General features: G+C 39.5%; 1 protein-coding gene across 2 annotated transcripts in view; it reads left to right on the top strand.

Moving 5' to 3' along the window:
- Window positions 1-21,982, top strand: part of chd5 (chromodomain helicase DNA binding protein 5) — a 62,213-nt gene that overhangs the window by 27,459 nt on the left and 12,772 nt on the right. The window contains exons 10-34 of one of the 2 annotated variants that reach the window (XM_088069364.1): window positions 2,931-3,137; window positions 3,695-3,906; window positions 5,783-5,914; window positions 6,106-6,214; window positions 6,954-7,145; window positions 7,327-7,527; window positions 8,702-8,839; window positions 9,122-9,243; window positions 9,498-9,671; window positions 10,094-10,235; window positions 10,503-10,634; window positions 10,873-10,990; window positions 11,110-11,234; window positions 11,356-11,602; window positions 12,712-12,884; window positions 13,201-13,375; window positions 15,715-15,780; window positions 15,936-16,024; window positions 16,823-16,956; window positions 18,097-18,241; window positions 19,300-19,459; window positions 19,594-19,673; window positions 19,887-20,082; window positions 20,173-20,250; window positions 20,388-20,540. In XM_088069364.1, the coding sequence (XP_087925490.1) occupies window positions 2,931-3,137; window positions 3,695-3,906; window positions 5,783-5,914; window positions 6,106-6,214; window positions 6,954-7,145; window positions 7,327-7,527; window positions 8,702-8,839; window positions 9,122-9,243; window positions 9,498-9,671; window positions 10,094-10,235; window positions 10,503-10,634; window positions 10,873-10,990; window positions 11,110-11,234; window positions 11,356-11,602; window positions 12,712-12,884; window positions 13,201-13,375; window positions 15,715-15,780; window positions 15,936-16,024; window positions 16,823-16,956; window positions 18,097-18,241; window positions 19,300-19,459; window positions 19,594-19,673; window positions 19,887-20,082; window positions 20,173-20,250; window positions 20,388-20,540 (3,700 nt within the window). Of the gene's footprint in view, window positions 1-2,930; window positions 3,138-3,694; window positions 3,907-5,782; window positions 5,915-6,105; window positions 6,215-6,953; window positions 7,146-7,326; window positions 7,528-8,701; window positions 8,840-9,121; window positions 9,244-9,497; window positions 9,672-10,093; window positions 10,236-10,502; window positions 10,635-10,872; window positions 10,991-11,109; window positions 11,235-11,355; window positions 11,603-12,711; window positions 12,885-13,200; window positions 13,376-15,693; window positions 15,781-15,935; window positions 16,025-16,822; window positions 16,957-18,096; window positions 18,242-19,299; window positions 19,460-19,593; window positions 19,674-19,886; window positions 20,083-20,172; window positions 20,251-20,387; window positions 20,541-21,982 lie in introns of both variants that reach the window. The other variant, XM_042509444.2, reaches the window with a different exon arrangement.

The following is a 21,982-nucleotide window of genomic DNA, read 5'->3' as shown; positions in this document are numbered from 1 at the left end:
GATTATTTAACTAGAATCTATTCAAATATTTCCAGTATAACGCAGTAAATGCTTCAGTGAATTATGATTTTTTTTCGTACCATTGATTGTACTGTGAAAGATGCTTTAGCAGTTTTTCTATTTTTGGACTTTCTCTGATGTTTAGAAATGCTCTCTGTTCCAGGCTTGTATTAATTTATGGTGTCTTGTAAGCGTATGTGTTCTGGGCAAAGTAATACGCAAAACACAATAACAGAAATTTCATTTTTTCGTTCACACATATATGCGTGTAACTATCAATGTCTGACGTGCGATGAAAACTCGATATAATGATGAAACAGTTAAAAGAGAGACTATAGTACAGCATGTGATTTACTGTATATTGGAAGTTATGGTAACATAAGTACATACTTACACTCTTGGTGCGTTGTTCTCTTGAGCTTTGATGTGATTTTGTCTTCTTTTTTTATGTGTCAGGTTTATGTGAAAATAGTCCTTTTAACTAAATTTGACAGATTTACATCATATTGATGTTAATTCATGTGTGTTGTCTCTGATAAATGAATGATGAGGTGTGAAATATAATTAGTAAAAAAAAGCAGTTGTGAGGTAATGAGAGGGTGAGATTAACTGAAAGGTCAGATTTTGATGGGTTTTTTTGTAGTAAAAGTAATTTCAAGCAGTTTGAGGTATCCAGTTAGCCTGTTTATGTTTTTAAAGATAGGGTAATTAACTTTTATAAAAATAACTTTTTGTGTAATTTGCTGAAATTGTTTCTACATCCGCACAGTAGTATATGAGACAAAAACATCCTGTACCTCCTGCTCTTCGCAGTGCTTCTAATGGCATTTGCTAGAATCCATCTCGGCTGATGGAAATAAACAAATCAGAGCCGAAGAGTCTTTTATGTCAATCACTGCTCGTGAACTGTGGTCAAACGGTCAAATTAGGAGGCGTTGGTCACATATCAAAACAAGATTCTGTAACTGCATTGCTTATTTCTTGCCTCAGATGTTTCATAAACATATTTTAGTGCACTGTCTAGCTGTAAAATGGGGAAGTTGTCACAAGGCTGCTATGTTGAAAACATTCAGGCTGAAATGAGGCACCTTCCACCTGCCAGACCAACTTCTTCATTTTACAGCTAAACCGTACACTAAAAATATAGGGCTGCTTTGAATACGATTTTTGGAGCTTCAGTACTTCAATGATATTCACCTGCAAATATTGAAACCTTCAGCAGGACGCAGTAGGACCCGGGATCAGGGTGACAGGGTGATCATTGTCATAAATGCTAACTGATCACCCGAGATCGACCCTACTTTGGTTGGAATTAGCGCTTTCAGAAAGTTTTCAATAACTGTGAATGCTGCAAGTCGGCCACATTACCAGATGTGAACCATCTGCTCCTTTTCCTCATCAGACAGCCAATTAACTTGCTTTAAGCGGGTGTCATGGACTGCACTGAGGATACTGGCCTCATCCATGTCTGACACTAACCACCTCCGTCCAGTTTCCTCAACCAGTGTGCAGGAGAAAAACAAAACAAAACGAAGCATTTGTACAATGATTTGGTAAATGGATGGACTTGCATAGCGCTTTTTCAGTCATTCAGCCTCTCAAAGCGCTTTCGCACTACGAGTCATGTTCACCCATTCACACGTACGTCCACGCACTGGTGTCCAAGGCTACTATTTAAGGTGCCAGCTGCTACTCAATTTTTGATACACTCATACACAATCACACATCGATGGAACTACCACCACAATTTGGGATTCAGTATCTTGCCCAAAAATACATCCACTTGCAGACGAGAGTAGCTGGGGATCGAACCGCCAACCTTCCAATTAGAGAACAACTCGCTCTTTCTTCTGAGCCACAGATGCCCACATCAGTGTCAGTTACCATGGCAACGATTGAAGCTCAAAGCATTTGGGTCAGCTCTGCTAAAATATGTTTTTGAAAACATTTAAGGCCAGAAACAGGAAGTGCATTAACAGAATCGTGATTTATATTTGATCAGCGCTGCCTAGTTTGACAGTTTGACCGCAGTTCACGAGCAGTAATTGACATGATTGACAGCTGCGTGAGAAACTCCTCGACTCTGATTGGTTGTTTTCATTCTTGTGCAGAAATGCCATTAGAAGAAATACAAGGAGGAGGTCGATCACTTTTTTTCACAGTTTATCTGTATCATGTACTGCTGTGTTGATTTAGTGACAGTTTTGGCAAATATGACAAAAAGATATTTTAGAAAAATTACCATCAGAGGCTCTAATTACACTGTATATTAATATGAAATAACACTCTGAGGGAGGGTGGTTGCTCAGTGAGGCGAAGACTTAATTTACAGGGGAGACCTGTCTGAGGGGTCCATGTGTTGACCCCATAACCCTGAAACCTGGAACGACATCACTTTTCTTGTGCTGCTTTCGGACGCCTCTCACAAGTATTAAAAACCTTTGAACCCTGAGCAAATTGGTGCAATCAATTTCAAAAACATTGGGGAAAAAGCAATAAGCAACTTGATAAGAAATGTTCCACAAACGGAGAGAAATCAGTAAAAAGAAAAATTCTTTTTTAAAAAGCAATGTGTAGGAAATAAACAATATTTATAATGATCATAATTACATATTTAAAAAATTCTGTTATAGAATTATCATAATTTTTAAGCACTTTTCCACTTCTGTTTGCCTTTTTTTAAACTAATTTTCAGGCGATGGTCTTACTTTATACTAATATCTTGCTAATTTTTGGGTCCTTTCTTCTTTTGTCGCTCAATGCCATGTTTTTGGAGGAAATCAAGCCAATTTGATCAGGTTTCAAAGGGTTAAGGTACCTTACCTTCTCTGAAACCTCCCTTATTTTCAACTTTTTGTGTGTATTATTGCTTTAACACAAGGTATAGAGAGCTACATCTATCACATTTCCTCTCCTGTATTTTTTCTTAGTGTCCTCCCCTCAAAGGTAAGGTCCAAAAGATTCTGCACTGGACATGGGGAGAGCCCCCGTTGCCAGCTGAACTGCCCGCAGGCCCCGACGGCAAGCCAAATGATCCACTGACCAAGCCTCCGCTCAAGGGCCACCCAGAGAGGGAGTTCTTCGTAAAGTGGGCTGGCCTTTCGTACTGGCACTGCTCCTGGGTCAGCGAGCTGCAGGTGAGACGACAGAAGTAGGTCCAATCTCAAATTAACATTTCTGCTCTCTTTTGGCCACGGGAACTGAAGTGCATTTCCTCTCTGCTAAAAGCGGCACACACACAACGAGCCAGGAGAGGTTTTTTTCACCTGACCATGTTTCGGAGTTTAATATGAAACGATAATGAATGTTCGTTTAGCTATTTAGCTGTCAGTCAAAGAAATGCCAAGGCCATATAAGTGCACATTGTTTCCCACGTCTAACCATTTTAAACTGCAATCACAATTACTTTGCAATTCAGAGCACTCAAACCTAGCTGACATTTAATTTAATGATGTCTGAAGAATTGCTTGTGTTTAGATTTGGCCCTGGAGAAGTTGTCCTTCCTTTTCTAATTTATTTAGTATCCTTCTTCCATTCATTAAATCCCTCCTGGAACTTAAAGTCGCTTAATCAAATTAGTCTCAATACTGTGGATAGGTGATATGTTGCAGTCTTGTAAAAAAAAAAAAGCCAGAGGTGGTGATGAATGAAACTGAGCAGAGTTGATCGTTTTGTTTTGTCTGTGGTTGTGCAGTTGGAGCTGTACCATACCGTCATGTATCGGAACTACCAGCGCAAGAACGACATGGACGAACCTCCGCCGTACGACTACGGCTCCGGAGAGGAGGAGCTCAACAGCGAGAAGAGGAAGAGCAAAGACCCCCAGTATGCTGTGATGGAGGAGCGCTTCTACCGCTATGGCATCAAACCAGAGTGGATGGTTATCCACCGGATACTCAACCACAGGTGTCTGCTCACAGCTACACAAAGTCTTATTTCTCACATCAGAGCTCATAGACTATTTCAGTGTTGTTTACAGACTTCAGATTCTTGATGGTAAGCTGCAGCTCAGTTTGGTTTATGCTCGGTGTCATCGTGCTTTTATATGCTCTGTATTATCACATTATAGATGGAGATTATTCCTTACAGCACAGCATATTTCAGCATATGGAGATGCTAGAGGTTTAAAATCAAGCAAAAAGTAAAGCGAGGTACAGCACAGAACATTTTTCTCTCTGAACAGACCAGTACGTTTATTTCTCAGGTATACATACACATACATCAGACAGATTCAGTATAGTACATTCCTCAGTTTTACTATATAAGATTAACTCTGAACACATAAGCAGATGCTGTTTAAGTATCAGCCACATCCATTTGCAGATGCAATTGCAGGAAGGACAATAAGTTACTTTAATATGATTTTTTATTTAATATGTATCCTGTCCCAAATGATCTTTAACAAATAAATAAATTGATGAATTATAAAATAAATTTATTTTTTTTAATTTTTTTAAAATTTTATTTTAAATGATTGTAAATCATAAAATAATCTATATTTAAATCATTTAAAATAATAATTAGTCAATAAATCTACCTTGTCCCTTTAAAAAGAGCTGTGGTTGGTAACATTTACAAAGATAACTTTTGGTCATATTTTCTGAAACTGTCTCTATATCCTGATGGTTGTACCTTGGACGGATAATCCGTCAAATAAATTATGTTCTACCTCCTTTTAGTGCTTCTCATCCATTGAATGTACATGAAAACAACCAATCAGAGCCGAGGAGTCCCTAACTGAGCTGTCAATTGTGTCAATCACTGCTTGTGACCTGCAGTCAAACTGTCCAACAAGGTAGCTCTGATCAAATATGAATCATGATTCTGTCACTGCATTGCCTTTTTCTCACCTCAAATATTTCCATAAACATATTTTAGTGTATTGTTTAGTTGTGAAATGAGAAAGTTTATTCTGGCTGAGTCTTGATTCAAATTTGATCAGGTTTGACCACAATTTACGAACAGTGATTGACATGATTGACAGCTGCGTTAGAGATGGGCGGCTCCCTTGAAGTTGAAGATTCACATCATCAGTCAGATGCCCCTCCGTCGACTGAGATTCTTCAAGTTGAGCAGTTGTTGTTTTTTTTGTCAGTCAGTGTGCAGTTTACTTCTGGGGACTTCTAGTCCCCAAATTTAGCTGCAGAGAGATGGCTCCTTGCTTTCACGCTGCTCTCCAGTACAGGCAGCTGTGGACCCGGACCCAGGGTTATACTGAGTGAGGCGAAGGCAGCTGCACGGAGGAAGTTTAGTCCGAACAGGTTTTATAATAACGTTATTCTCTGCCTTCTGCATATAACTTGTGTATTTACAGCTCACAGCAACTTAAAACGATACAGTCTCCTGCTTTTGTCTGATATTAGCGTAGTCAGCCTGCGTTAGCTCAGAGCTTTAACTTGGTTTGCTTACTACGTAACGTGAACCTTGCACTCAAGATGAACATCCTGCTGAAATTCATTCAAACTTTTATGGAAAAATAGGAATGAATAGTAGAATATTCATGTTGAACAGCCAAATCTGATTAGATGGATGTATAGTCGTATGAGACTAAGTTTCCCTCAGCAGCAGTAGATTCTTGCAAATGCCATGAGAAGCTCTATGAGGAGCTGAAGGAATAGGGTTTTTTACACATCTGTCTCATGCACTTCTGTGTGGATGTCATGACAGTGTTGGCAAATACGAGATTAAGTTATTCACTACCACTTTAGCTTTTTACTGCTATACAGTCCTAAAATCTCTGATCTCTCTTTCTCTCTTTGGTTGTGTTTTCTCTTCTGTGCAGCTTTGATAAGGATGGCGATGTGCATTACCTGATCAAGTGGAGAGATCTGCCCTACGACCAGTGCACTTGGGAGGTCGACGACTTTGACGTCCCAGAATATGACGGTCATAAAGCTTCGTACTGGGACCACAGGTTGGTTAACAGCACTAACATGTTATTTGAACCATAATAGTGTGGAGATGAGGCTGAGGATGAGCAGAATGAGTCCTGACACAGAAAAACAAACAAGGCAAATGCTGCAGTTTCCCCTCTGCCCTGCCCTCTATCTGTGATGCCCCTGTTTGAGATGTTTGGCTCATCATGTTGCTGCAATTATTTGCCAGGGAACAAATACTGGGGGAGGACCAACGCCCCCTGGTGGTGAGGAAAGGAAAGAAACTCAAAGACGACCATCCAAAGAGGGAGGTCCCCCCTGATGCTCCCATCATAGACGTAAGTTTGGACGTTAAGTTGAACTTTGGTCTCATGAGTACAGTGAATTGCCTTAATCACCTGAGTATCAATTTATAATAAATCATTAATAAATAGTAAAATGATAGTTAATTAATTTTTAATTGATAGTTATTTTACTGTTCACAAACAAGGAAAAGACAATGAACTCATTGTGTTTACAGATTTTTAGTAATGCTATAATAAAATATAATATAATATTATATGTTTGTATGTTACAAAACCATCCATCTATGTATTGTAAATTATATGAGAAATATTTTACTAGCAATTTCTTTAGGATTTTCAAAGCAATTATTTACCATAAACAAATACTTAATATAATATATAAAATCTAATAATGAGTGCAATAATAAAATAAAATAATTTCTAACATTAATAACATGTAAACATTATTTATGATCATATAATTATTTGATTATAGTAAAATATCTATTAAATAACTTTAATAAACTCACAAGTTATCATGTATTAATGATCGTTGTTATAAAGTCTAACTTAGATTTTTTTTTCTTTTTTAGAAATAAAAGACTGTATTGTTTATTGTTGGCTGCTTGCTACAGTCAAAAATTATCATGATTTAGCATAATAAAAGAGTTGTTCTTGTATTGTTACACAGTATATATAATTCCTATTTACATCAGGCTTAAAGTCGCGTAAATTGCTGTCGTTTTCGCATGTAACTACTTGACAAAATGCTCCTGTGTTTTCATATCACCAGCCAACCATCAAGTTTGAACACCAGCCGTGGTACATTAACGCCACCGGGGGAACGCTGCACCCGTACCAGCTGGAAGGCCTGAACTGGTTGAGGTTCTCCTGGGCGCAGGGCACTGACACCATCCTGGCTGATGAGATGGGCCTCGGAAAGACGGTGCAGACGATAGTGTTTCTCTACTCTCTCTATAAGGAGGTGAGGGTGCAAGACTGACCTATTTTATTATCCCTGAGTGCAACGTAAGAGGTGCACTGTTAATACCAAATCTTATAATACAGATGAAGAAGAACAAAAGTAAATGATAAAACTGAATATATATCTTCCTCCTGTGATGTGAGAATTGCTTAGTCACGTCTTTCCTCCTCGTCTCTCGAAGGGTCACTCGAAGGGGCCGTTCTTGGTGAGTGCGCCCCTCTCCACTATAATCAACTGGGAGCGGGAATTTGAGATGTGGGCTCCAGATTTCTACGTGGTGACTTACACTGGAGACAAAGACAGCCGGGCGATCATCAGGGAGAATGAGTTCACCTTTGAAGACAGTGCTGTGAAACAGGGACGCAAGGTGTTTCGCATGAAGGTACCTCACGCTCGTACAGACTGCAGGTTTAATACTGTCAAATACTTTGCTTACATTTGTGTGAATCTGTGCTGCAAGTAGGGCCAGGTTTGGGTGATTAAAGGGACAGTTGACTCCAAATCTTACCAGTTGTGATATTTATCAGTCTAGATTGTTTTGGTCTCAGTTTTGGAGATATTGGCCATAGAGATATATGCCTTCAGGTATGTGGTGCTCAAACAAAAAATACATTTGAAAAACTCTCTTTCCAGAAATCATGACCCGGTTACTTACGATAGTCCACACACCTTGTTGTGAGCAGTTTCATGTAGGAACTATTTCTCTACCAAACAGCATTCGTCAGCCGTATCACCACACAGAAGAAAGCATGTAACTACTAATGGATGAGAGAATCATGCTCCTGACACCTCGAGATAAAAGGGCGTAGGTTTTGTTTTAACATTGAGGAGGACACATTTGAAACGGGGAGTTTGAGGTCTTTCTCCAGGAAATTTTGATCATCAAACATTTAATTTTCTGCAGTGTGGTACATTTTTCAGCAGCAATTTTTTGTAGAAATGTTTTCAATTCTCTGCTGCTTTTATGTTTTTAATGGGGGGGCAGATGCACAAGTTCGTCCCCCCAACCTACATCTATGGCAAGATGTGAACACTGTTAGCAGTAGATGTAGCAGTAAATCTTTCCGACACCAAACTGTTTGCGACAAGGTCTGTGGATTATCTGAAGTGACCAGGTTATGATTTCTAGGGAGAGATGTTGTTGACTTCACCAAATTATTTTTTGGCACTTTGAGTTCCACAAGCCGAGTGCCATCTTGCCCTGTTTTATTGGAGAGAAGGCAGACATCTCTATGGCTGATATCTCCAACACTCAGCAACTCACACCGAGAATATCTAGATTCATACTACAGGTAATAGGAAAAATAAGTATCTTTGATTTTGGGTGAAGTGTGCCTTTAACATCCTACCTGACATTGGCTTTCCAGTTACAAAAAAAACTACTGCTTCCTGCAGCTTAAAATGAGCATAACATATTATTAGCACTTCATTTTAAAGAATAACATAGCAAACAGCGCAGTAGATGTAGTATTAACTCATTTTTCCTCCACCATTTGATCTCACATCTAAATTGCTTGAAATTATGTTGTATTTTGTTGCTACCTTACTTCTTGCAGAAAGACACTCCCATCAAGTTCCACGTGCTGCTGACCTCCTATGAGCTGATCACTATAGATCAAGCCATCCTGGGCTCCATCACATGGGCCTGCCTGGTGGTAGACGAGGCCCACCGACTGAAGAACAACCAATCAAAGGTAAAAAAAAACAGCGTTTCTGGCACTGACGCAGAAACAACATAGATATTATCGGGAACACACAAAAACAGGAAAGAAGCAGGAACACAGGCAGATATGAGCAGGAAATGTTTGTGCATGAACATATCCATGAAATAAAAAGACTGATAGAACACGAGAAATGTCTTATAGGTGATTTTGGAGGTAAAATTGGGAGTTTCACCTCCAGGAAGTTTAACATGCGTCATTTTGTTCTTTTTTTGAGGACTGTGTGTGATATCTCGTACAATGCGTCCTGTCCAGTTTTTCAGAATCCTCAACGGGTATAAGATCTACTACAAGCTGCTGCTCACTGGGACTCCTCTACAGAACAACCTGGAAGAGCTGTTCCACCTGCTTAACTTCCTCACCCCCGAGCGCTTCAAGTAAGTCCTTCCTCTCTTCTATTTATCATTCCCCTGTCTTTCTTTCCTTCTCCACTTTTACCAGTATCCTCAAGCTGGTGCGTCACATACATCCCCTTCTTGGATTGATGGATAGACAGATCTTGTGTGTCTTGAATTTATACTTTGAATTATTAAAATGTCGTTAACAAAACTTAAGAAGCAGGAGGTTGTCTTTTCTCGACTGTGGCTAAATTTCACTTTTTTAAAAAATCTTCTTTGTTCCATCTGTGCAGTAACCTGGATGGCTTCCTGGAGGAGTTTGCTGATATCTCTAAGGAGGACCAGATCAAGAAGCTGCACGACCTGCTCGGCCCTCATATGCTCAGAAGGCTGAAAGCCGACGTCTTCAAGAACATGCCTGCAAAGACAGAGTTGATTGTGCGAGTGGAGCTCAGCCCCATGCAGAAGTAAGTTACTGTGATACAAAGAAGTCATTGTAACGAGAGCTGACGTGCAGCATGTTTACGTTATGTTAGAAAAATCGAATTATTGTGTTAGTCTGACTAAACTGGACTTTTAAAATACATGCAAACGTATCGATCTATCAGACTAACATGCCCAGATGATGTGACTGGAAGTTGAGCTTTTCTCCGTTTTTATGTTTGTTTTACCAATCCACAACCATAACCTCCCTCTGTGCGAGGACTCCTTTCTTAACTCCCGTCACACATTCGTCACTTGATCGCAGCCTTCAGGAATATGTGATGCTAATTCTGGTGCATTTCTCTGCCTTTTATCAAGTTTCACAGAGTTTATTTGCCAAAAGTGGTGAGCTATTTTTTAAAATTCATCTCTTGATTCAATCTAATGTCTGACCTCTGACCCGCAGGAAATATTACAAGTTTATTTTGACGCGGAATTTCGAGGCTCTGAACTCCAAAGGTGGAGGGAACCAGGTGTCCCTGCTCAACATTATGATGGACCTGAAGAAGTGCTGCAACCATCCCTACCTGTTCCCTGTGGCTGCTGTGGTAAGGCAGCAATTTTAAAACCAGTGTACTGAAGGTATTATTTGGCAGAGAACACAAAATTAAAAAAAAAAAAAAAAAGAAATTTGCAAGGCATTCCTGAGGTTTGCAGAAATGTATATTGCAATTTTTTTTTTGACACAAGATGACAAAAATTTAAACTCTTGCTTCCTGGTTGGACATTTAAATGTACTGTGGCTTGAAGCCAATAATTACACTCACCAAGTATTAAGATATCTCTGATGCCTGGGTTTGATTTTGTCTTTGCAGGAAGCTCCTGTATTACCCAACGGCTCATATGATGGCAACCTGCTGGTGAAGTCCTCAGGAAAACTGACGCTGCTTCAAAAAATGCTGAAGAAACTGAAAGATGAAGGACACAGAGTTCTCATTTTCTCTCAGGTAATAGTCGAATAAATATTGTGTCTGGGCTTGAAGCCATCGCTTTCATTGATTGGTGGCCATGAAATGCCATTCCTGTGCCAATGTCAGTTGTAGGTGGTAAATCAGCTAATATCCCAGACATCGAATCCAAGACCATTTGGAGTGCAGATTTTTAGTCTTAATTTCAAGAGTTTCATTAGGTCTGGTCCCTGCTACATAATATTATAATACCATGTTTTCCCCTTTTTTTTAACAGATGACAAAGATGTTGGATCTACTTGAGGATTTTCTGGAGTTTGAGGGTTATAAATATGAGCGTATTGATGGAGGAATTACTGGAGGCCTCAGGCAGGAGGCCATTGACCGCTTCAATGGTGAGTTTGTTAATCCAGAATCTGTCTGTGTGAGTTCATGTGGACGTCTGTTCTCTTCTTCAAGGCTTTCACTCACTCTCACACACTAACCGCCTCTCTGCTGTTGGTTTTTGTCACAGCACCGGGCGCTCAGCAGTTCTGCTTCTTGCTTTCAACAAGAGCTGGAGGTCTTGGCATCAACCTGGCGAGCGCAGACACTGTCATCATCTACGACTCGGACTGGAATCCTCACAATGACATCCAAGTACGCATTTTTCAGACTTTCAGTTTCAATGATTTTGTGTGAAAGCTTTTGTTAATATCAGCTGTTCACTTATATGTAATCCCAGTAACTTTCCTATCCGTCCATCTCTCCCTTCTTATAGGCTTTTAGCAGAGCTCATCGTATCGGCCAAAACAGGAAGGTGATGATCTATCGTTTCGTGACGCGAGGCTCAGTGGAGGAGCGAATCACTCAGGTGGCAAAGAGGAAGATGATGCTGACCCACCTGGTGGTGCGGCCCGGCCTGGGCTCCAAAACTGGCTCCATGTCCAAACAAGAACTGGACGATATCCTAAAGTTTGGCACGGAGGAGCTTTTCAAAGATGAAATGGAAGCAGCACGAACTATGGGTATGTCTACGCACCACATGGTCCTCTAGCTCAAACAATACGGTACAGATTTTGATATGATACCCTTTCTGCACTCAATCAGGACATTTGTTCTCACTTTAAATTGAGCTTTAAACTACTATATCATCATTAAATGTCACAGCTGGAGGTTTCGTTATTTCTTGTGTTTCCAAATAATACGTTTTCATTGGCCCTTTTAAATGCAGGTTGGCATGGCCACATCATGAGACATCATGAGGGCACAGTGATGCAAAAAACCTTATCAGACCTTTTTATGGTTGTTTTAGTTTCTTTTTAGTCATTTGGTGGTTTTTTTTTAGGTCATTTTGTGTCTGTTTTGGGTCATTTTGTTCACTTTTTTGGATATTTGGTTGCTTTTAGTATTTTGTAGCATTTGTGTCTCTTTGAGGTCATTTTGTGTGTTTTTGAGGTATATTTGGTCATTTTTGTATTTTCTAGTCATTTGTGTCTCTTCAAGGTCATTTTGTGCCTTTTTGGGCCATTTTTATTTCTCTGTAGTCATTTGATGTGTCTTTGAGGTCATTTTGTGTATTTTTTTGGCCATTTTGTATTGCTTTGAAGTTTTGCCCTTTTTTGTAGATATTTTGTTCTCTTTGCACTTCCATTGCAGCACTTTGTGGTCATTTTAAGTCCCCCCCTGGTCGGTATGTGTTAGTTTGAGTGAGAGTTTACAGTTGAAGGCCATAGGGGCGCCTAAGCTTGGTAGACCCGATGAGTAATCAGTCCTTGAGAAACTGTGTTTTCTCTTGCTCTTTCTGTGCTGAAACTTGTGCTAATTCGCAGCGAGTTTCGTCTTTTAAAAATATTCTTGTCTAATGCTATAAAATACTCTGGCAGATTCACATTTCCCCAAAAAGCCACTGAGTCACAAAGCAAAACTGGAGACTGTTTGTTTATCTCAGAAAAGGGTCTGACAGGCTTGAAAACAAGTGACCAAAACACAAAATGTCAGGGAGTCCATATTAATGTTGGTTGTCCAGTCATGTAAAAGTTCTCCTTTTAGTCAAATCCTTATTTTCAAAGGTCAAAGCTTTAGACTGGGACAATTGCATTTTTGTTGTCTGTTAGTCATCGACTCTCTTCAACAGGTGACAACAAGGAGGGTGAGGAGGGCAACGTGATTCACTACGATGATGACGCTATCTCGAAGCTGTTGGACCGTAGCCAGGACGCCACTGAAGACACTGAGATCCAGAACATGAACGAGTACCTGAGCTCCTTCAAGGTGGCTCAGTATGTGGTGAAGGAAGAGGATGGAGAGGTGAGAATATAGAAATGTTTTTCAGCCTGATGATATCTGCAGTCGCACAAATAAAAAGCAGCCTAGAGATCTCATGAGATGGTTGTTTGACTTTATGTCAGATTCTGCTGCACGACGAACTTTAAAGAACAAGATTACTCAATTTAAAATAAACTTTGCTTTTGTACCTGAGCCTTGTAACTTCATGGCACATTAAAACAAACATAATTAGACAATGAATTATTAGCGCATAAGGTGGAAGACAACATATAACAATTGCATCTTCATTTCATATTTAACATCATCGCTATTTGTCTTTGTGTGTGTCCGTGTGCAGGAGGAGGTGGAGCGGGAGATCATCAAGCAGGAGGAGAACGTGGATCCAGACTACTGGGAGAAGCTGCTCCGCCATCACTACGAGCAGCAGCAGGAGGATCTGGCACGCAACCTCGGCAAAGGCAAACGCATCCGAAAGCAGGTCAACTACAACGACACGACCCAGGAGGACCAAGGTAGGCAGCAGACATGTGGTGCTTGTCAATCAGGACTGGCATGCCTTTATTTTTGAATATGTCTTCACCCATGCTGTGTCTCAAGTTAGATACTTACAACCTACACTTCAATATAGTACACTGTATGTACTTAATTGAGTAGTGTGTGGATTTTTGACAGAGTAGTGTCGTCTCAAATCAAACACGGTTGTTGTGCACTTTTCCTCTCCTTTGACAGAGCATTTTCACCAACATTTGATCGTGACTGTCACCTGACAAAATATCTGTTGGCTTGTTTGCTTGTTCACCGTAGCAACCACAACCACTGCAACTTCCTCAGTATTTTCAAAAGTTCGATTGTCCCTCCCCGCCTCTATATAGCCAAGATGGCGATCATTGAGGGTGAAAAGTGTCCACAATCAACTTGTTTTATTTCAATCCTTATTATTTATAATATTCAAACATCCCCTTTTACATTGCTGTTTGGTGGTGATTCTACATTTTAAATAAAACTGATTGAATTTTGAACCTTTCAACAGTTAAGAGTATACCATCCGCGTTCACACAGTTCGCTGCATTTTGCCACACTGGTCAGCGTAAATGGATTTATGCAGTCAAAATAGCAAGTGTAAGAATGGTAGAAGACTCATTTCTTATTTTAACATTTAATATTATCATACAAAATAATTTCTTGGCAGCATTTTGGAAGTAACAGCCATGTTCTATTATTGCTGCTTTTAATTTTAACATGCTGGTGCCAGGATTTGGCATTCTTCCCCATATTAAAATATGAAAAAAAATACACAAGCGCACACCAGATGCAGAGGAAACATGCTTTTTGGCTTTTCAGCTGGCTTGTGGACAGGTGGCAGCAGAGCCACAAGCATATTTCTAAGAAAGTAGAGACATTATGTTCTAAATAAGCCCCTCAATTGGGTCCTGTTCGGGGTTTATTGTATGGATCTGTTTCTTGTGTTCTCCAAATGATTTTCCAGCAGTTTAGCTGCTGCGAGGTGTATTACTGCCTCCATCAGTCAATACTAAGTGTTGGGTTTTGAATGGCATTCTGGGAGCTGTTGCCGGTTATGAAAACACATATTATCTAAGTAACCACAGCTAAACAGATCAGCTTAAAGACTAACGCTTTATTTGCTGTGCTGCAGATATTTCTCTGAACTGAGCGCTGAAGTTACACAATAGTTTCTCCATGATAGAAGTTCTCTTTATGGATTGTTAAGTGGGCAATTGGTAATGAATCTCTGAAGATGTGACATGTCCATAGCGGCATTTTTAGGCACATGGGGTCACGCTGCTACCAAACATAGGATGCTTTATAGGTGTGCCACAAGGTACGTACGTAGGCTGTCTGCTCCCAGTTTTGAAACTTGACCAACGTGGTTTGCAAACTTTCTTATATATTCGAAATGTATTTCAGAAAACATTTGAGGCGAAACATTCATTATGGCACGAAATCCCTGCCTTGAACATGCAATGTAAAAGGGGCTAATGAATGGAAATTGCAGATTTGATGGATCTTGTGGACATGAACCATCAGTTTGCTGCAATGACTGAGGCACATTTTCTGTTCAAATAACACTGTAGCTAAATGTATGAATGTGCCCAGATGTTTGTGTAATATGACATTGTACAGACCAGTGTAACGCCCTCTCTGCTGGCTTTACTGCAGGTCAACAGCTCTTCTTATAACATATGATCGACTCTGATATCCAGCAAACAACCCAGTCACAGCAGTCTAGCTGCTACCTGGCTTCATTCGGGAGCTAACAAGGTGATATTATCTTGACACTGAATAATTTGGGTGTATCAGTTCAGGTAAGAACAGCACAGAAATTAATCTCCATGTTTGTTAAATCCTCTTAGGTTGTAAGTCTCAACAAGAGCTGTTGACCTCCATTAAACCTGCCACAGAGTGTGTTACACTGGCCTAAAGCTCTACTTTATCTCGTGCATTTATATAGTCTTTTTAGTGCATTTTAAAGCACTTCTTTCTCACAGTTCAACAGTTTTTAGTCTACGGTTTATCCTGTAGTTGTATTTTTAAGAGTGGCTCCAAGGTCCTGATTGCCACAGTTCAACAGCAGTTGACAGTGAGAGAGTAAAGATTTCAGAGCCCATCACGGCTCAGAGTACACTCTAAGTTTAGAGTGATTGTCTGGCAGAGTAGTCACCTCTCACCTCGCTTCCAGAGGACAGAAGTGCTACAATATGTGCATGCCGAGCTGTAGTGGTCTGTAGTAATCTGCAGTGCCGTGGCGCCCCCAGGTGGCCACCAACAGAAGCGAATGCAATGTACTGTTTCTTTCTGATGTGTGGCTCAGAGTGGCAGGATGATCTTTCAGACAATCACTCGGAGTACTCTGTGGGGTCCGAGGACGAGGACGAAGATTTCGAGGAGAGGCCTGAAGGTAGGCGGCGAAAACCACCATCATACAACTATTATATTGTTCAGGTTTGATACTATCATAAAACGAACTCAGCAGAGAAACTTCTTCCCTCAAAGTGAGCTCATCATGGTTAAGAGGTCTTTATAATAATAATGCTTTTTATTTGTCTTCTGCAGGTGGACGCAGACAGTCTCGTCGGCAGCTGAAGAATGAGAAAGACAAACCTCTGCCACCCTTACTGGCACGAGTTGGGGGCAGTATTGAGGTATGAATCACAGGCTGTAGGTCCTTCACAGGCATCGATTACTCAAGAAAAAGCGTAGTAGTCGCACACATCCAAAAAATGTTTAAGACAAACAAGCAGCATGAGGAAAGCTCAGCATACTCTAGCTCCCTAAACCCTTTGAAACCTGAACAAACTGATTTCTTTCAAAAATCTGGAAAGAAGGCAGTGAGAAACTTAACAAGAAAAATTTGTAGAAATTTACAAGAAAATTAACAAAAGAAAAAAGGAAATGTCCTGAAAAAAGTGCTAAAATAAAAATTATAAATATATTATTAAAAAATTATTTATATACTGTGTATTTATTCTCTGTAACATTGTTAGCAGTAACATTTTGGCAGTATGACATAGTAGACAAGAGGATAATTCTTCATTCTGTACATTTTGCTTAATAGGGGGGAATTTATGTATAATAAGGGCTGTTATTTGTTACCATTACAAATTCAGAGAGTGTATCTTTAAGGCCAACATTTCTGCAAGCATCAACGCTCTGCAGCTGAAACTGTGGCCTTGCTCACCTCTCTGCGGGGGCAAGCCAGGACAGAATAAGATAAATAAATTATCACATCTTCAGTCTGAAACCGACAACATTCATGTACTGAATGTTCATTACACCACATATGTCAATTCCACCCGTTTTAATACATATATGAGCGATTATGTGGGGGGTTGTCAAGCTGTATAAGCTGTTCATTTAGCTGTTTTTGACTTTATACCTCACATCCTCCACTGTTGTTTACTTGTTGTTTTCTGTCTGAATCTGTTTCTTGTTATTATTAGGTCCTTGGGTTCAACGCTCGCCAGAGGAAAGCCTTCCTCAATGCCATCATGCGCTGGGGCATGCCTCCTCAGGATGCTTTTAACTCCCATTGGCTGGTTCGGGACCTGAGAGGGAAGAGTGAGCGCGAGTTCAGGTAATAAGCTGCGATACACCCAAGAAGTGTTATTTGTTTAAACAAAATTTCTCTTTTCACACAGTGTAATTTTCAGTCAAGGCGCTGCCCGCCATCAAGTTAAGAGGTTGCTCTGGGCTATTTAATTCACTCCTCACATTTAATTGGTTAGCCCAGGGCGAAGCTCCACAGCACTCATATCAAGTTTGCAAAGATTGGTGTTTCTAATTTCAGAGTTTAAAATGCACCAGGGCCAAACACTACATAAATAGATATTGAGAATACAAGTAGCTCCGAGTTGTGTTTGTTATTTTTAAAGTAAAGCATCTACACTTAAATACTACTTTCAGTACTGCTATTACTCCTGTGATTGCCATATTGAAAATACAAGTAGTGTTGCTGCCATTACTACTATAGCTGGAATCATACTCCTTAATGGTATTATTACTGTTATTATTCTGCTTTGTCATTGTTTTGTATCTCTTTGTAGTTGTTCTGCTTTTTTGTGGTTTTGTGTCTCTTTGTCATCATTTTGTGTCTTTTTGTAGTCATTTTGTGTCTGTCTAGTTTATTTTGTAGTAATTTTGTGGCTTTTTAGTTTATTTTGTAGTTATTTTGTGGCTTTTATATTATTTCCTAGTCATTTTGTGCCCCTTTGTTGTTGTGTCTTGCTCATTTTATGTTTCTTTTTTTGTCAGTTTCTGCCTTTATTTACTTGATTTGTGTTTTGTGCTGTACTCATTTTGTGTATATTTGGCTTGTTTTGTGTCTCTGTAGTCTCTGTAGTAATTTTATGTATTTTTGTGGTTGTTCTGCCCCTTGTTGTTGTTATTTTGTGCCTTCTGCTAGTTCCTTTGCATCTATTTGTGGTCTTTTTGTTCCTTTTGTGCTTCTTTTGAGTCTCTCCCTGGTTGGTACATGTTGGTTTGAGTGACATTCTGCAGATGAAGTCCGCCCATGATTGTGACTCAATTATGTATCAGAAATCAAAAATATGCTGTAACTCAAATATAAAAAACAAAAAGGACCAAAAGAATAACATCAATAAAACCTAATATATACTTTAAAAATCTGCTCCTCATGGTAGAAGGGTTTCTCCTACTTGTGCTGTTTAAAATATGGACTCAGTCCATGTACTGTAAAGTGTTTTTTTCTCATCAGGGCCTATGTGTCTCTGTTCATGAGACACCTGTGTGAGCCGGGGGCAGACGGAGCAGAGACCTTTGCTGATGGAGTCCCACGTGAGGGACTGTCTCGTCAGCATGTTCTTACCAGGATCGGCGTCATGTCCCTTGTCAGGAAAAAGGTACCGGTTGTTCAACCAAAGGCATTTTTCAACACAGAATACCAAGTCTTCTGCTGAAGCGCTGGGAGATTATAAAAAGTAGGTCAAACTGTTCAGGCGGAGGCAAAGGCAGGTGAGAGGAAAAAGTATTATTTTGGTACCTTGCTGTTTTAAACGTAACACATAAACCTGGGTAAAGAAAAAAACCTAACAATTGTTTTCTGGAGCTTTTGAGCTTTTAAGTTTGTGTAAAGTCCATTCTAAGTTTTAGTAACTTCTAGCCAGTTTCAAACAAGTGATTTACTAAATTTAGTTTCACTGTTAAAACTTAATGAGCTAGTAAAGACCAGAGACTGTAAGAACTGTCTCTGGTGTTTACTAGTGGCTCGGTCCAAATAAAAGCAGTCAACTATGTTAACAAGAAGTCATCAGAAGCTGGAGCATAATTTCCAAAAAGTAGCTAGTGCTACACTTGTAACATTAAACATGCCTGCCAATTGCCAGTTTTGACTTTAACTAATATATGTAAAACAGAGAAATATTTTTCCAAGTGAAGTAACTAGTTAGTGGTAGCGGTGATATGAAAAATCAAATATCACTATTTTTACAACAAGCCTCACTATCGATATTGCCACAATATTGTAGGCTTTACACAATGAGATTTTTGATAAATAAACATCATTAAAGTGGTAAAAGCAAATAATACAACAGCTAGAGCAGTCTGGTAAGTTCAGAAAATGGCATCACTTTATTGTGATGCAGCCTTACGATAACCAAAATCTAAGGCCATATCTAGTCTATCTAGTCTCTCGATTGATGTTTGTTATTTATGCTTTTTCACATGATCCATGACAAATAATAAATTAAAGCTAAATTTACATTATAACAATGCTAAGTTTGAACCTGGGAAGAGTTGGTGTAGACAGATACAGACAAATTTAAACAAAACATCTGGTTCAATGTGCCACACAGACTGTACAGCGGAGGTCTGCCTGATCCCTTATTTTAGGACAGTCAGTCATTCACTAAAGCGTAGGACTTTCATTTTCTTACAGTTGAGCCAATCTCTTTTTTTGTAGGTGCAAGAGTTTGAGCACGTAAATGGAAAGCTGAGTTCTCCAGATCTGATTCCCATCGGCATGGAGCTCAAGAAACTGACTGAGAGTTTATCTTCTGATCCCAACACCCCTGTGCCAGCCAGCCCCATCGCCACGCAGCCCGGCACTCCTGTCCCGCCAGGTCAGAGCAAAGAGTCTGCGTTGTTTGTGTGTGTTGTTTGTCTTTTTTTAATCTGGCTGTAAGGTGAAGTTTATCCCAAGAAAGTGTCTTTCCTAGAAACAAAGTTTGAGTTGTTGTTGTTTTCTGGACTGTAGAGAAGACGGAGTCTCTCTTGGGTCCCGCTGAAGACAAGGAGACCACAGAGCAGGACAGCAAGAAACCATCAGAGCAGGAAGTGAGTCCTTTTTTTTTCTTCCACCATCCATCACTGTCACTGTGTTTCCCTTTATTGTGTTGTTGTCCATCATCTCACGGCTCATCACACTTTAACAACACTCATTTTATCATCCTCTGAAGGCGCTTCTGTCAGACTTAGACACCTTTTAACTCTGCCCTCTACCAACTTTCCTCTTTCCCCTGCTGCTGCCGTCTGTCTTTCCCTCGGCAGTCCTCCAGTGCAGAGCCAGCATCTGCACCTGAGAAGGCAGCTGATGGAGAAGAGAGCAAGGCCAGCTCAGAGGAGAAGACAGGAGATGAGAGGGACACAACCGAGTCACCCTCTGCAAAGACGGAGCCATCTGCCAACTCGAAAGAGCTCGCTTTGAAACAGACAGAGCTATCATCCAGTCAGACCTCACCTAAAAGTGAGTGGTGCATAATCCGTGTGCTGCAAATTTAATTTCTCTGCAAGGCTGAACTTCATTTAATTGAGTCTCTTCTTTTGTTATCCGCAGCGGAGCCCTGCAAAGAAACAGAAAAAGGAGATAGTGATTCTCCTCAGGCGAAAACTGAAGACAAGGAAAATAAGCCAGGTATACATGCTGTGAATCCTTGAACAAAACAGGTGCTCAAAAATGGTGCAATGACTGTGCTTTTTGGAAACAAAAACTTTAGTGGCAGGCCATTATAAAGATACTTCTTTTAAGAAAGTTTTCTGTCATACATGTAGCTGTTGCAGATGATATGAAGAGTGAAGATGCATTAGAGGGCCGATTAAACGGAGACAAAGACACTTTGGACGAGATGGATGAGAGCAGGAAGGAGGACAAGAATGGATATAAAGCCAAGTTTATGTTTAATATTGCTGACGGAGGTTTCACAGGTAAGAATAAATCTGACTTTGTTTTGATCCTGAATGGACCAGGCAGTGACTAAAGATGACCAAAGCCATCAGCAGAATGCTGTTTATGTTTGGTAGAAAAGTGACAGAGCTATAAAGTGTATATATATATATATATATATATATATATATATATATATATATATATATATATATATATATATATATATACTACTACTACTACTACTACTACTACTACTACTACTACTACTACTATATATACACTATATGTATAAAGTCAGTAATCTTTATTCCAAAGTAGGGGTCGACTGATGGTTTTTCAGGGCGGATACTGGTTATTAGTTCCTAATGAGACCATAACCGATATTTGGAAACAATATGTATTTACTATAACAATGAAAATGTTTCTTTCAAAATTTTTAATTTTTGGAAAATAACAAACACAACAAAACTTGTTTAAATTCCTTTAGCAAACTTTCAACATCATATACAGCAAGTTTCCAGCATTTCTTTAATAATGTTCAGTGAAAATTTTAAAAAAACCCTGAGGTTTTACTAAGTAAGAGTTCATCTCATGCCGACACTTTCTTTGCATGTATCGCAGACTGCCTTCCCTGGTGTTAGCTGAGTGTAATACACACACCTTTTCATAACTGATTTTATCGTCGATCATTAAAATAAAACGCTGATGCAGATAATTGGCAAAATGCTAATTATGGACTCCGATAATCCGCCAGGCCGATAATTTGTCAACCCCTATTCCAAAGCATTTATGAACATAATTCTTGAATTGGACAGCACAATGTTTCAGAATTGCTATATGCAACCCAGATCTGAACGCACATTACACTATGAACCCAACAAACAAACACTAAATGGTCATTTTTTGATCAGATTAGATCAGATGAGATTTATTTTGAACATGTAAAAAAGAAAACAGAGAAATGAATACATAAAAAGCGAACAAAAAAACAAAAAAAGTAATATTTACAATGAAAAGCGGTGTGTGTGCCTAAATTTAACCGCACATTAACCACAGAGTTGTTGATATGTAAAAAAAAACCAAAAACGTAAAGTTTCAAAGTTTTCGCTACAAAATAACGTGAAAATGTAGCAAATCTGTGGTTTGCAGAAACATAATGCAAACATTAATTCTGCGTTGCTCATTTCCAGCTAGCTGCTTGTACACTGTCCATTTAAATGTAATTTCAATAGAGGGACGACACTGTGGGACTCACTCACGTCTTCATGTTATGTTTTAGTGTTAACTTCCCCTCTTCCAATAATACAACTTTATTTTCCACTGTCTCACTACAGGTTATCTCAGGTGCCACGATGAAACAACTTTGTTTGGTCATGAATCTTGTTTGTGTCGTTAAAGTGCTCTCACTTCTTCTTATGTGCTTGGAAACATCTTGAATATTACTTTTCTGTTTTTGTAAAAACTGTTTGTTTTTTATGTT

Source organism: Plectropomus leopardus, chromosome 2 (genome assembly GCF_026936395.1).
Source record: "Plectropomus leopardus strain MGB_pleo_1.0 chromosome 2, ASM2693639v1, whole genome shotgun sequence".
Taxonomy (NCBI): Eukaryota; Metazoa; Chordata; class Actinopteri; order Perciformes; family Serranidae; genus Plectropomus; species Plectropomus leopardus.
Note: the sequence above shows the minus strand (reverse complement) of the source record. Positions and strands in the feature narration are given on the sequence as shown.